Raw genomic sequence first — 16,015 nt, 5'->3', positions numbered from 1 at the left:
TGCTCGCTATCACTCTTAGTATTATCATTCCCCAAGCAGTAATGGTAAAATACATTACAGCATTGACGGACACTTTTCATCCCTGAAGTTTAGACTATGTCTTCTTTAGAATGTCACATCCTTTAGTATTTCATTTTCAAAAGCATGGAAGTAAATCAGGTATATAGATCCTATCTTCAAAGTGATTTAAGGCCCCTGAAACGTAGCCAGGCAGTTAGGTGGATTTGCCAAAGCAGTGTTAATCTTTGATGGTTGCAAACACAAATGCTTTAGGGAGGCAGGCTCCAAAATTCACAAAACTGGTTTGGAAAAGGTTGTAATATATGTGTGTGTGCAGGCACATACAGGTGTACATGGAGAGGGATTTTATTTTTTTCTGAGACTACTACGTAGTTACGGAAGTTGGGAGCCTAAGAGAGGTGCAAAGTGTCGTGGGATGTTGAAGAAGACTGTAGGAGTTCTCCAGAGAGCATCAGTTTTGAAAATACTGCACTGTTCTTCTGACGTGAGCAGTGGGAAGTAGCCACTGAAATCACTTTATAAGACACATCATCAGTGACCCCAGCCATGTGGGCCAGCTTGGTGAGAGCTCTGAGAGGGCTGAGTGGACAGCTTTGGAGGGAACTGTTTCATTTTGGGGGCATAGTGGATGTGTTTGAAGCCTTCTTATTTTCCTGAGTTGCATTTAATTTTGTAACCACTACCAACAAGCATAGTACATTCCTGTGAAATACATGTGGCATATGGTAACAGCAGTACTAATGCAACAGCAGTCCAGTCTGTGTCTTTCAATTGCACGATTGTTTTCATTCACAGTGTGTGAGGGAGTCAACAGGAAGTCTCTGCGCTCAGCAGTCAGTGCTATCCCCTGCAGAGCGCCTACCAAAAATCCCTACTGAAGTATAACAGTGCCTTGAAAATTTGAGATTCTTGACAGAAGAGTAGTCATCCTTCAGCTTTCTCCTCACCCCTGTAAGGAACTGTTAAGGACAAAGCAAAACCCAGTTTCTCTTCACCTGTGGTGGAGAAAAAGAGCACAATTACGGTATTTTATGATTTTGTTGCTTAACGAAATAGTAAGTAACAGGTAAAATGCTCTTTCCCTTGGGGACCAATTACTTTGGGGAATTATATGCATTCACATTGGCAAAGGTCTCTCAAATAATAACTGCTGTGATCAAAATGTTGGTGTGAGCCCAAATACTGGAGAGTGAAAATGAGGCCAACAACTGCATGCTGTAAAGATAAGAATGTGCTGCTGCTTGAGTGGCATTAGTGACTTCACTGACACACCTGCTGCTTGGTAAGACTCGTTTCCTTGACAAAATAATCCTGCCAATGACCGCTCAAAAGCCTGGTGATTATTCCCATTTTTCAGTGCTGGTTAGTAGCTGAACCTCAGGCTGAGCAGCTGCACTGCCTGACATATTCTCTTGACTGGAAATCATCACTGCTGATAGCCTGTTGTGCTTCCAGCCTTATTTATTGCTAGGGATGCACACAACACTCGATGGACAAGTTCAGATGGTGAACTCTGCCAGCGAAACATCAGCCCCTATTAACAGGCAGTGATGCCTTGTAATTTAAATGCAGGAGAAGCTGCTAAGCAAAGCAAGGTAGTGTTGACTTAACAGACAAGGTGTAGCTCTGTGTGTAACAGCAGAAAGCTGAAGCCCTGAATAGACCAAAAAAAAAATCCTCTACCTTTAGTAAGGGAAAAAAAAAATGTAAAATTTTAAGTTTTGGGATGCAAAAATGTCCTCAAGTTATTTGCAGAGAAGGATAGACACAAAGACCCTCTTCATGCACCAGTGAAGGTCCAGATCTCCGTAACATTGCCTCGTGAACCTGGGTACAGGTAGTGGCTCACTCTTTTCATGTATGTGAAGGAGAGCAGCAGTGACAGATTAGGATTCTAGAGCTGTCTCAGCTTCAAGTAAGCAGGCATTCATTGCTTCTGCTTCCCAGAAAGGGAGCCTAAACTCTGAGGGTGGAAGATTAAGTGAAAATGAAGGGGGAATGTTGCTCTTGAAGTAATACTCTTATCTTGACAGAAGAGTGGGGTCCTAGAATGGAGAACACCTATCCAGGGAGCCCTGGACTGTTCAGGCATTTTTTATTTGGCAGATAATGATGTAGAAAGAAGCCTGAGAACTAGGGATTGATGTCCTTCCAATGCCAAGAAGTGTAATTTGTTGGCACTGGTGATAAATATGTCCATCTCATATGTTGGTAACCTGGTAGAGCCGGCAGAGCTGCGTGAGGTGTGTCAAATTCTTCTTGGTGCACATTCTGCAGAAGCATTTACTATGTCCAGTCAGCTGCATTGGTCTGCCTGCAGCTTTTGCAGATATGCAGAATACAAACAAAATCCTAATTTGGCCCCAACTTTCATTAGTGCAGCTGGATGGGGAGGAAAGTCCTGGTTTAATGCTAACGTTCCAGATCAGGTTGGTGGGGAGGAGGACACAGCTTACTTGCAGACTGAGCAAATTCAAGTCTGGGAATTTCTAAAGCACAAAGTGTGAATTCCAAGAATTGTTTTTTACAGCCGCTTTTCAAATTAGAGCTGTATGTTGGTGTTTACATTGAAAGTTTTCCCCTGGGGTTTTAGCTGTAATAGCATTTGCTGGCTCTTTTCTTTTTTTCCCATCTGTAGGCTGAGATTAATGTGCTATTATGTCACATTTTTCAAATGAATTGATTTAGTGTTTTAGCATAAAACATTGAAGTTTATCTTTCCTCATTAGTCACACTCATCTGCCATTACCCTCCGAAACATGGTCCTAGACAATGTATAGCAGGAGAGCCAGCTGGGCTGATTGTGCAGTTTGCTAGAGCAGCGTGCGAGTGCTGCAAGAGCTGCGCTTGGAGAGTAATAATCCAAGGTCCAGTGGTAAACTGATACTGCCCAGCCTCTTTCTTCATTTGAGTTATCCACACCTTGACATTAAGCCTGCTCCTAACTGAAAGCACTGCTTATTTATTGGGCAAACACTAGCAATGAGCTTGAGTTTGAGTCCTAAGCCATCAGGTAAGACTTGCATGCTCTTCTGTGGGCTGCTCATAGTGGGAACTGCAGAGTATGACGTGAGAGATTGTCTTGTGCATCGCACTTCCATGTGGGTGGCAGCTGGACGGAGTGGTCAGAACCCAATGGGAATGTAAGGCAAGTGTAAATCACACCTTGTAAACTAGAACGGTGTCATGACTGGTCCTCCAGGTGACTTGTAGAGTAGTGCCATTATGTGCTGCATTTGCTGCAAAACTACTGGTAAATCCATAATTTTTTCTATGATTAGTAAACCTCAGATTTTGTTCTCCCAAACCACTCTTGTTTCTAGAGGATTATTTACCAGGATTTTTCTGAGTAGTTCCTGATATTTAATATAGCCAACACTGTTAATAATAGTTTTACTCCTTTGGGACTTCATTATTGAACTAATAATGGATTTATTTATTTTTACTTAGGATTTAAATGTATTCTGGAAACTATGTCTTACTGACTGCATAATAGTATTTTAGAAACAATCCATAGAGCAAGTTGTTGTGTAACTTTACATGAACAGGGCTTTCACTCATCCTTTGTGGCTGAAAGTAGCTTTCATACCCAAGCTAGCATGGCATCTGCACTACTACTAATATGCATTGTATTAATACCAATATAACTGACAAAAGTTATCTGAAGCCATATATAAACGATAGACTTAGTCATATGGCTTTCCCACCAAAAATTGTTATACGGTCGGTATAACAATTAATAGGTGCAGGCTGCCCAAGGAAACTTACAACATGAATCGGATCAGCTTTAAATTTGCAACAGTAAGAACATGTCCTGGAAAATAGGTGAGAAAATGGTAGAGAAAATAAGATTTAATTATTAAATTAAATCAAATAAATGCCCACAAATGAACATGGAGAAAAGAAAAGGATGTAACACAAGTCAGTGGAGCGGAGCTAGGAGCAACCTTTCAGAGGGCAGATCCAGAGAAGATGCTTTTTGTTTTGTCCAGGGTGAGACTACTAATGGTTTAGTGGGAAGGGCACTTGAAAGAAAATGGTGCGTAGGGGAGAAACTCAGTGCAGCTGGGTGAGTGTGACAAACAGAGCAAAGAAGTAGACAGTTATATCTGAGAAGGAGCATGTTTGAAAATTCCAGAGGTCATGAGGAGGGAAACTGAAAGGTGAATGCAATCAGTCAGTGTAGCAGAAGTTAAGGTATGCATCCCACAACTCGCAGATGGGATGGGGCTGAGGTATGTGGTGATTTTGTGCCTTCCTGATTCTGAGTTATTTAGGGATCTGGAAAGAGGTTGATGGATGTGAGATAACTCATGGGACCTGTGTAAGGACTAGCGTCTGCTTTATGTCTTTTCTGGTATTTTGATGTTAGGTTGTAAAGGCAGGAACTGGGCTTTTTTATTTTTGGCATTTGTTTGACACTTTGATGAGTGTTATGGCTTCTTAGAAATGACAAATGAATTGTTTAAAGGATTTGCAGTAAACCATGCACCGAGCTGATTCTGAAGCTAGCTAGGTATCCTGATTCCTTGTTTCTTCAGAAATTTGCCCAATATCACTGCAGCAAAGCAAAGAGAAGAAGCTACCTAAACACTCCCCTCTTCAGAGGGTTCTGTTCACGATCAGGTTTACGAGCCATTAGCAGTAATGAGAACCTATAAAGGACATTTCTGTTCCAGCTGGCTTGGTGAACAGATGTTGTGTACAGGTTTTTCTGTAGTGAAAGTATAAAAAACCTGAAGCAATGTATACCAGTGTTTCATCTGTGCTTGCTGGGTAGCTCCAGTCCCAGGAAGCAGTTGAAGCTTACTGCAAAACTCCTGTGTAGTCATGAGGAACAGGATCTGGACCTATGCATTCTTACCTTATTTTTCTGTCCTCAAAACCATAATTTAACTGATCAAGTGACACAAGCTGTGTCACGTGGAACTTTGCAAGGCATGCATACCTGGTATGTATTGTTACGTTGTACGTAACATACATTGAACATATGTAATATATATGACGTGTCTGCTTTTCAAAGAACCGCCTGTTCACAAGACTACCAGCAGAATCGAGCCATCATACGTGCTGAGATGAACACTGTTGGCTTCAGTGAAAGGTTCCAGAAGCTCAGTTAATTCTCAAAGCTTGACTCAATAATAAAAGCTTAGGAATGAGCCAGCAAGTTGGATTCACATAGAATCAGTTTTTATTGCCAGGTAAGAAATTCATATTAATATAGTGAATACATATGTTTACAAATAAACATTCTTAAAAAACAAACAAACATTTTTTATTGTAGGAAGTATTATTGGTATCATAAACTCTGTAGTTAACAAGTATTAACACAGTTTTACTTACAGAACATACAGTTACTAAAATATTTCCACATAAAATATGCTCAAGTTACACGAAACCTGTGTGAATTAGAGTGCAGCTGTAATGTGTATCTAAAGCATATGGATTAACAGCAACATTCCATAAAAGGTCAAATTAAGTCAGCCAGTTGTGAAGGCAATAAAAATTAAAGGAATAAAAGTAAGATAATGGAGAGTCTGGGTTGTGTGCAAAGTATTTGTCCCGTGGGCTTTGTCCACGTCTGATAGTCTTAAAACATATGATCATACAATTTAGCAGCACACTTATGGAGGGGTGCCGGTGCTCTCAGGATGCAAATCAATCTCGAGATAGCTTAAAAAAAATGGTCTTTCCACTTAACCATATTTGAAATTCTTAGCCCTTGCATCCTTCAGACTAAGAAGAAACACTGCCAGTCAGTTGAGTACAGTAAGAAATGCCACTTCCAATTCTTGTTACAACATAACAGCTCTCACTCCTCCCTGCATACTCTTCCAAAACTAATCTCAAGAAGAACTGACAGCTGGTGAGAATTCAGCTGTAGTAAGATAGCTAGTTAGGATTCAGCCAAACGACTTGTTCTGGGGGAAGGGCAGGAATTTAAGTGCAAGACTGAGTGCGTTGCCTGCCTTCGGGCTGGTGCAGCACTGCCTGCCCATCCCAATTGTGTTTACCTCACTGTGGATGTGCGGAGACATTACAGGCCCAAGACCACAAGGCTGCTACCAGGGCCCAATTCAAGAGTGGTTTTACTCATACAAACAAGGCATCCAGCTCATCAGAGCCGCAGCCAAAACCACGAGTCCAGTTGTTTGTTTAGTTTAAACCCAGACTTCTTTGACGTCTGAGGCTAGTCCAGTAGACTCTTCCATCAAATAGTCTGCCAAGAGGGAATGCCACCATACAAAGCCAAACAATAGAGACAATATACCATATAACATTTAATTGAACTACAAAGAAGAACTACTATGGCTAAAAGCAAATACAAAATGAGAGACCAGAGGGGAAAAAGGTTAAGTTGGGAAAATTGAGGGGCTAACTCAATAGTCTTGACTGTGCAACCACCGCATGGAGATGTAGTCCAGTTCCCCTTCAGGACAAACAGAGGAGGCTGAGCAGGACAGAACCCTTGTCATCCTTACCAAAACATGAGGAAATAGTGTAAAGGAACAGAGGGGCCACTTTGAGAAACAAGACTGTCATTGAACAATAGTAATACAGTAAAGGCACCACCCACGCTTATTTTCAGTCTGAAGCAGTTGAAGATAGGCAAAACATTTAGGTGAAGTAAAAGTCCTGACAGTCTGCAAAGTGAGAATTGTCACCATCTGCCTGAAAACAGGAGGACTGAGAGGAAATTTTTGATGCCCTTATTCCTCCAGCAGCTTTCTGTGTCACATAATCTCTCTCTTCTTGTTTTGGAGGTTCCCAAAAATTTCAAATCAAACAAAGTAAACTGAAATAAAATCTTCTGATGTTTTTTTTTTATCATCCCTCAAAACTCTCTACCAGCCAGAAGTGTCCCACGTGCTCTTAATCATAACAGTCTTCTTGAATTCCAGGTGAAAGGAGTTTTTGTCCCTTATTGTATATATATTTTTTGCGCTTTCTATAGGATGGTATACAATAATAGATGTTAGGGGTTGTACCAAGATGCTTGCTCTTGGCTTTTCACAGGTCTAGTGATTGTTAATAGGTTTTATACAAAATTCCTCACTGAAATAATAATATATTACAGTGTATTGTTCTCTCTTTCTTCCTCTGTCTCAAGGCAGGAGCATCGAGTAAATGTTTAAGCAGACATAAAGTTTCTCTAGATTGTGCTACTTCTCATCATGGATTTTAGTTTCAAGTAAAAAAATTTAGTCACAAGGGTTTGTGTTCCATTGTGAAATACAAATGGAGTTTATAATTCAACCTTCAGTGTGTATTGCTGAATGGTATTAACCCACTCTTCAGTCTGCAGTTAGCTGGCTACCAAGCGTGTCCAGGTGGAAGTTCCTTCCTTCCTTCTTTCCTTCCTTCCTTCTTTCCACTCCCATATTTTTGTTTTTTCATTTTTTTATATTTAAATTTATTTTTTGCCTTTCAGTTGAGTGTTTGTGTTGTGTGTGTATGTGTGTGTGTTTTTTAAAGGATTTCTTTAAAATTAAAAAAAAAAAGGAAAGAAAAACTCAAACAGTTACTTCTGTCTTGCTGTTGGTTATGAAGTATGGCTGTGGGCCCAAATAATGCTGGCTCCGGGTTGTCAGTGGGTCGCTTAACGTGGGGTCGCCCATGCCGTGCTTTCCCTTGTTCGCGTACGCTTGCCGTCTAAGAGACTGGTCGTTGGGATCCCAGGTCTTGTAGTGGGAATTGTAGCCTAATGGGTGCGTGTGGATCTTTGCCATTTTGGACTTCTGCCCATTCTGTTTGGTTAGGCCACTGTCAATTGTGTATGCTCTGTCATCTTCTATGCGCACTGGGTGGAGCGGCAGGCTCCCCTTTGCAGCCAGCTCTGCAAGGTGGCGGCGTTTGGTATAGAAGTCATCATTGACTTTGTCTGCTGTTCGGATTAAAAAGGGGGAAGGAACAAAAAGTTAGTTGGACACAAGAAACTGTTGTGCAGTTTGTAATAGGTCATGCACAAATCATCTGTGGAGCCAATACGATTACAGGTATGTCAGCAGAAGAAATCCATACCACCCCCTCAGCCTGATTTTCTCTCTGTAGTATGTCTGTGGATGGCATTATGCTAGGCATTATATGGATGTATATGCAGGCAAAAACATGCTGTCCTTTAGCAAAAGACTGTCCCTGGCCAAATCACTCGGGTTACGCTGATATTTATTACTATGGGGACATGTCCTGTGGATCTTACTTCATTTGCACTGCTTTAGCATGAAAGGTACTTTTAGAAGGTCTTCTATAATTCGTTTTGGATAACCAAGGGATAAAGGCAGTTCTGCCATTCTGCTGATCATACTACTGCTTCTCTTACATAGCATAGGAAGTTTAGGAACAGTTCAGAATTGTATAGGCTTTCTCTGAAATGCAGAGACATCTTGGGATGCCCTGTTGCATCAGAAGACATCTTTTAAGTGCAAGGGGTGGTTGGATATTTAACCGAGCCAGTTGTAAGGTCCAGCTGTGTGAGGAGGCCCACCTTATGCTGAGTAATGCCTCAGGGCAAAATAAAGAATGGGAACACTTCTGAGCGGTTGGAAGTTCACTTCTGCTTTATGGGGCTGCAAATACTTTGGGCTGCTGAAGGTTAGGTATTTACACTATGATTTTACAGACAATGAAAATCTTAAATTCCCGGTCCTGACATCATTTTCCAGGGCCAGTGCTGCTACGATATACAGCAACAGCCCAGCCAACAAATATAGCATTGCAGTTCTCAAATTAGGATTTTGCCCTCTGCGATTTTCTGGACAAGTGTATGCTTTTGCTCAACTTTGATTGTTGTCATGGATGGCATTTATTTGGCCTTGCTTAAAAATATGAACCTTACTCATGAAGCTGAAGGCATTCTGCAGCAGCCCAGGAATTCATTTACATTTTGAGACTGAGCATCAGGGGCTTAGGAGAAGCTTAACTGAATTTCATTTTTTAGGAGCTTACTTGTATGTAAAGAGGGTTTATTTACCCCCTTCAAAAATCCAGATGTGGATTTCAGATAGGGCCAAGTATATAAATTAACTAACACAGTGGTACATCAGTCATCTGTGGTGTGCCTTTAGTATGTGACAGTGTCAGTTGGGATTTGACTTTTGCTGCATCCCAGCTAGATCCATCTATTTTCCGTGAAGCTACAAAAGATAAGGCTTCTCTGCTGAAGTTTTGTACATCTCTCTGTATAGCTCAGTACCACTTGCCTTCAGGACAAGTAGGATTTTAATTCCCTGCACCGTTTTGTTTATTGTCCCTCTTTTTCTCTCTTTCCAGTATTGCTAGGAGGCTTTTGTGGCACTTTAAATTGTCTCCTTCTCTCTAGTTCTGGACTGGATCCTTATGCAAGGTAGTGAAATTTCCATGAGCACCACATTAATCTTCAAGATCAGGCTTCAGTTCTGCATCCCCCTTGTTTTGGCACCTCAAGGGGAAGGAATATTACCAACAGCAGTTGCAGTTTATCATCTGATGACATTTTTTGTGTAATGACTGTATGACTGGGCTTTGATCTTAAATCTTTAATTTTGTCGTTAAAGAGGTGTTTCCTCTTAGATGAACTGAAATTGCTTCTCTGTGCTGTATAGTTAGGTTTTACATGCTTTACCCATCTCCATCTGTCTCTTTTTAAATTGGTGAGTGAATGCTTTTCTATAGGATACAGGTGTCTTCAGTTTTAAACAAATCACAGAAGATAGATAATGGCCCAGTCTAATTTCAGTACAGGATGGGAAATTGCAAAGAACCTTTGCTAATTCTGACTGTAGATTGTTTGGTTTCATTTGTTAAAAGTCATTGAATGCCACACACACACACACAAAAGTTTTATATACAAACTGAATAAAACTAGGAAGGAAATGCAATCTGTATTGCTAATTTCTCATGAATGTTTCTGCTACCAAAAAAATAGTTGCAAAAAATACATTATGAGTATACACAAATATTTATTTGTGTAAATTTTTACATCAAAGACACTGCAAGTTAGCAGGTTAGAGGTGCAAGCTTCTATATCCTTGTCAATATATGAAAAGTCACACTAGCTTATGTAATTTAAATTCAGCCCAGTTAATTATGTCCAACTCTTAATATAGATACATTCGTCTGCCTGTTTCATGTTTAAATTGGTTTAATTTGCATAGAAAAATTAAAAATTAATCTAATATAATGTAAGTGGAGAGTAAAATTTTACATTTGTACTTTTAATTTGATCTTAGTTAAGCTGCAGCAATTTGTCTGGCAAAACCAAGGTCTTTGATGATAAATTGCAAGGTAAATAACATTTTCTGTTTAGAGAAATAACAATTATGATGCAGTTAGATAATGATCTAAAACACTGCAGATAGTTGCATTGCCCGTTTTTTGTACCATTTTTATCTATTGCAAGGTTAAGTGCAAAAGTCCCCAACAAGCTCAAGCTACTTCCTTAGTTTCTGTAAAAACCAAGCAAGGAAGAGAACAGCCTCACAAGGACTGTGCCTGCCAGTCAGCTGTGAGTTTACTTTTGCTCTTGTTTATGCCACTTTCTGTGTAAGATTTTCAACTCTGTTTCTTATGGAAGGCCGTACAGAAAGTGAAATGTTTAATTCTGTGAATGTGCTTGTATTAAAGTTATTCTAACTAATTTAGCCCATAGGTGCTTTATAGGGCTCTCGTCTAGAAAAAGAGAGATTGAGGGGAACAAACCAGGCTTTGGTCTGTAAATCCTTGCCAGGAAAATAAAGTAGAAAGCTGGCAAACACAGGACATATGGCTGAGAGCATGCATTTATGGCAGTGATAGTATGGTGGAGCTGCTGTTTATGTCTGTCCTGGTCAAATAATGCTTTCCAGGCTTGTGCCTGAAAATTTCTTTTGTATGTCTGGGAGTTAAATGCTAGTAGTGAAAGCCAACCCTTCTATCTCATGTTTTAACTTCTTTAAAATCGGCTTCTTTCAGCATGCTTTTCACACCTACAGGTAGGCACATGTATTAAAATTAGGTGTGTTGGGGGGAAATACCAGTGTAGAAAATACTGTTTTGGCAAATAGGTGGCACAAAAGGAGCACTGCTAACACCAAATCGTTAATTGTTCAAAAGGACTTTGGCAAGACTTGAAGGAGTCCTCATTTTTGCACAATGACTAGATTATAGGTTTTTCGATACCGTTGTAAGTAACCTGATGCTAGTATAGTATAGACACATTCTTATAATTTCTAATTTTCAAAGCAGGGAAAATTCAGAAGTGTGACATTGAGCATTGTTTTGTAACAAATATTTTATCAAGAAAAACATTTATACTATCCTGACACCAACTACTTTAAAAATCAGCTGTGAATCTCAGGAAGTTCTTTTTTTTTTTTCTCTCTCTCTCTCTTTTTTTTTTTTTTTTTCCTCTTAACCATCTCCTATAAATATTTTGTGGATTTCAAACACGCAAAGAGATGTTTTGGAGTTACAGGATGGATTTGTTACGTGACCTTGAGTACATGACTCAACATTCCTCTGCCTTGGTTTCACCAACTGTAAAATGAGTTAACACATTAGAGGAGGTAGTTCAGTGCTATGCAGATTAATTGCTATTTGCAGAGTATACTGAGTTTTCAGACGAAAGGTGCTATAGGAAGGCGTCTTGCATTGAGTGCTGTATGTAAATCAGTAAAATAGGATTTAAAGATATCACTGTCACGTTTGCAAAAGCAGTAAAGAATTAGAATTGCAAAACTGCCAAATGAACAATGGTAAAATAAGGGCTTTAATTCTGAATGTTATCCTTTGTGTTCCCTCCCTCCAGTCTTAGCAGCTAATTATACAAATGATCTCAATTTCAATATTTTTTTAAGGTTTTTACTTCTGCAAGGTAATGCACCCACAAATTTAGTTACTGTTGTAGCTGTTCATCCAAAAAAAATGTTGAAATGTGAAGGTTTTCCAACCCAAAATGTGATTTAAAGCATATGCCTGGGAGGGGGGAGAACTTGGACTTTTGTTTCTGCTGTGCCTGAAATGGATAACTAATAAAATATAGAAACAGCATAAAGATCAGAAGCAGGACTCCTCCCTCCCAGTTGAGTGCCCTAACTGTTAAACTGAAGAGATGCTTTCTCTTCCTTTGTCTTTCTAGACTAACGAATCTTGAATTTTCTTCTGCTTTATGGCACAAGTTCATTGGGAAGTGAATCTGGGTGGGGACTGTCCTAGCAGAAGCTGGGCTGATCCTTGCTGGATAGGAAATGGAGTCTGAAATCTCTCAGCTGTAACAGTCATACAGCCAGGAGACCATCATCTACACGGTGGATCCCACCGCGCCTCACTCTGATCTGAATGCAGCGATGTCTTAAAGGAAGTGACTACAGCTGTGTGTTTTTCATCTTATCATCTTGACTGTGCCAGTAGCAGAGTTCATTGCATCTGGTTGGGACCCTTCAGATGCAGACCTCTGCCTTATTCCTAGCTTTCCGTTTTGGTTTTGAAAGGAGATGGCTACCAAGCTCCTTGGGATGGGGAAGTCTTGGAAAGGCCTGGAAAAATTACACACATGCATTATCAGTGTGTGGTGCTTTCTCTTTCTTGTAAAATACTGCACTTGCAAGCATTTCTCTGTGGACAGTGAAGAAAAACGAGGAGATCTTAGGTAATTCTGAAGCAGTTTCTTGCCTTTTTTTTTCTTTCTTTTTTTTTTTTTTTTTTTAATTCTTTTCCTCATTGACAATACTATCATCTTTGTTGGTCCTTATGGCTCTAAACCCTTGGACTTTTTATGTCGAGGTGTAGAATCCTGAAAGATAGTCAAGTCCTATGGCTGTTCTGAAAGCAGGCACCTAGGAGTGGGGAGAAAGCTCTGGAGTAAGAGAGGAGAATCTGCAAAGGAATGAGGCTTGGGAGAAGCCCTAAAGAAAAAAAAGAAGAAAAAAAAAAAAGCTTCAATAACCTCAGTGAAAGCTTGGAGTCGGCCAGAAAATACAAACGTAGGGAACTCTATTTTCTCAGAACAGGTTTCACAGAATTGTTTATCTGACCATATTTTAAGAACTACTTTGTGAAACACCGAGCTTTACTCCTGCCACAAAGAGACTGTATTTCAAATCTAGGGCTAGAGGTAAATCAAGCAAGAAGATGAGAAGAGCTAAAGGACAGGACAGCAATGAAATGACTATGGTTTCATAGCAGTTAACAGCTAAAATACATTATCTGCCTATTTGTAGATGGTTTCTGTGGAACAGTACAGCTCTCTGTATGTAATATTTAACAGCTCATAACAAGGCTTTGCTTCTACAGCCATGGCTTTGCTTAGTCTTCAGTGTAGTGACCCAGAGCTATTGGAACCTTACATTTCTCTCTCTAAGCAGTGAAACTGAAAGCTGAAGGAGAGACGAAAGGGTAGCGAATCCTGAAAGACAACATGAGAATTTTGCCCAGGGAAACACTAGCGTGCTGCCTTTGGTGGTGCTGTTGTTGATCCTGTCTGAATGTGTGATTGCTTCTTCGTTTGCTTTTCTAAGCTGGCGTCTCAAACAATATGTTCAAAGGCTTCCAAGCTATGAGCCAACTCTATGTGAGAGTTTTAGCAGAAGTTCATGTCAAAATCAAAGAACTATCATTTCTGCGCTAGCATCGGTGTGTTTCTTGGGTGAGGGAAGAGACGAACATGAATCGAGTTCAAATGAGCTGTCCCTGGATATGAGTTTGATCCAGTATATTCACTGAAAAGCGTGTTCCATCAAGTGAAACAACTAATGGCCTGCCCTTTTGAATGAGGGGGTTCAGCCGACATAATACAGCATCGAGGGATTTGCTTTGCCAGACCTGAAGTCTATTGGAAAGTGTAAGGCAGCTAGATGTTGCAGGTAGACATAATCATGTTCGTACCGTGCCAGTGGTGGGTAGGATGATCTGATCGATCTGTGTGTTTTAGCGTGGCCAAGAGGAAGGAGCGGGGCTACATAATGCTTGGTCCCAAGCTGCTCTCTTCTTGTGGGCACTGAGTGGCTGTGTTCAAGGTGGAGCAGTTGGAAACCTCGCTGAATTCTAAGAAAGGGCAAAGGCCGTTAAATTTAAATGATTTAAAATCATTTTTGCATCTCTCCCTCTCCATTCTTGTATGGAGCTCTGAGAACACAGAATTCAGCCTGTAGACAGCAATGCATTGATTTCTGTTCTAAATATTTGCCTTTCTTCCCCCCCAAAAATCTAATACCAGTTTGGCCTTATTTAAGAAGTCTTGAAAATGAAGATAGTATTTTTTTATCTGTGGATTCTGTCTCATGATTTTTAGTCCCTGCCACTAGTAGGGGTAAGGAAAAATACATAATGCTTGGAGCCACCATTAAATTAGTTCTAATTTTGGTAGAATCTACATTTTATGGCTATGTATTAGTCTTCTCTTAGCCCTCCTTGCCACTTTATCTATTTACTTTTTACTCACAGAGATCTGGAGAGAGGCCAAGCATGAAAAGGCATCTTATATCAACCTTTTCTTCTGCAGATATTGTTTGAAAGGAGCTTGTCCACCTCCAGACACAGGGCTGCATTTTGTTTTCCCAGTGAAATAAAATTCTACTTTCATGATATGAGACATGATGAAACATAAATATGTAGGCCCAAACATTTCTTCTCTTCTATCAATTACTTTTATGACAGTTTCTGAAAGGCTGAAGAGGCCAGAATATTTCTGGGTTTTGAAATGCATTAGGAATGGTTTAGAATAGGAATGTAATTAGACTTGGTAAGTAGAGCCTCCAGTCTCAGCAATGTTCTCTTTATCCACTATAGGCAGCGAAGGCTGCTGCTTGGCTGGGGATGCTGTGACAGAATTCGATTAACTCCTCAGGCACCTGGCATCCTGTGTGGTACCTCTTGCTCAGGGTTACCACTCCCTGCAACATAAAATAGCCACATCTGCGTGAGCACAAGCCCCTCTCTTCTGACAGCGTGCCAAAAAGCACAGCACTGCACAGTCTGTGTTTTTTTTTTTTTTTTCTTTTTACAAATATTTATTTGCTCTGTAAGATTAAGCAGGTTTCTCTCTGGACATGTAAACCGGCTCGGCCAGCTGGACTTTGTATATTTGACTGCATCAATTTACATAGTACTAAATTGCAGTATTTATAATTCAATTTTACAAAGTGCTGCAATGATATCATGCTTTGTTTTTGATCAAAGTATTCCAGGCACTTGCACACACGTTGTATCTACTGTAGAAACCTATGAAATGCAGAATACTTGGGTCTAACCAGTGAAAGGAAAACAGAGCATTCCTCATTTACCAGAATCAATAGATCCTGTCAACCTGGAAACAAATGGTGGCTACATCATGTTAAATTTATGCTAAAATTGTAAATGTTTTCAGGAGACCAGAAATCTGTTGCACGCAGATAGACAAAGATCACACTACACATATCCTCAAGCGATTTAGCATTTGAAATTCAAGCATCAAGATGTTAAGTTGCTGGTTCAGTATCATGCAGTGAATGATAAACTTGAGAAGGAAGTAAGACTGCCAGTTCTATGCTTGAACCAATGGATGAAATTGTAAAAGAAGTCTAAGAGAATTATGTATTTAAATCTCTGAGCTTTCTTTGAAAATGCAAGCCAGTGGCTGTCCTGTAACTGTAAATCTGTTTTTTCATTATTTTTTTCCTAGAGGCCACTAAGCTCATGTCCTTTCATGGCATCTACAATGACAAATACATATGAAAAGTTCTACTGTGAAATATTTGTTTCATTTTATCTCAGGCATATTTGTCAGTCTGAGTTTTACTGGAAACCTTATATATGGTAAGAAAACTTGCCTTTTGAAATAGGAACTATCTAAGGAGTCATGCTGTCATGCTTAACTTCTGAATAAAGCATGACTGCAGCATAACCTGATTAGAGGAGAGGAGGGTTTGGGTTGCTTTCTAAAAATGCTGTCCAAAGCCAAAGATGTTAACACTTAGGAGATTTGTTTAAAAGGCTTCTGCCACTTCTTCCTTCAATCATCTTGCTTGCTTTTTTACTGGGTAAGTTTTAATGCTTCACAAGC

General features: G+C 39.9%; 2 protein-coding genes across 12 annotated transcripts in view; one reads left to right on the top strand and one right to left on the bottom strand.

Annotated features, from left to right (window-relative positions):
* LOC311445203 (uncharacterized protein) overlaps nt 1–16,015 on the top strand; it is a 259,968-nt gene that overhangs the window by 54,365 nt on the left and 189,588 nt on the right. Inside the window, exon 4 of one of the 10 annotated variants that reach the window (XR_014698281.1) lies at nt 9,292–9,393. The exons of the other annotated variants lie outside the window; for them this stretch is intronic. The gene's annotated coding sequence lies outside the window, so the exon portion shown is untranslated. Of the gene's footprint in view, nt 1–9,291; nt 9,394–16,015 lie in introns of those variants that run through there. 10 annotated transcript variants of the gene reach the window in all.
* Nucleotides 5,192–16,015, bottom strand: part of SHISA9 (shisa family member 9) — a 180,292-nt gene continuing 169,468 nt past the window's right edge. The window contains exon 4 of one of the 2 annotated variants that reach the window (XM_084537036.1): nt 5,192–7,906. In XM_084537036.1, coding sequence (XP_084393162.1) covers nt 7,536–7,906 — 371 coding nt within the window. In that variant the 3' untranslated portion in view covers nt 5,192–7,535. The remainder of the gene's footprint in view (nt 7,907–16,015) is intronic. The other variant, XM_084537037.1, reaches the window with a different exon arrangement.

Source organism: Aythya ferina, assembly GCF_964211825.1.
Source record: "Aythya ferina genome assembly, chromosome: 15".
NCBI lineage: Eukaryota > Metazoa > Chordata > Aves > Anseriformes > Anatidae > Aythya > Aythya ferina.
Note: the sequence above shows the minus strand (reverse complement) of the source record. Positions and strands in the feature narration are given on the sequence as shown.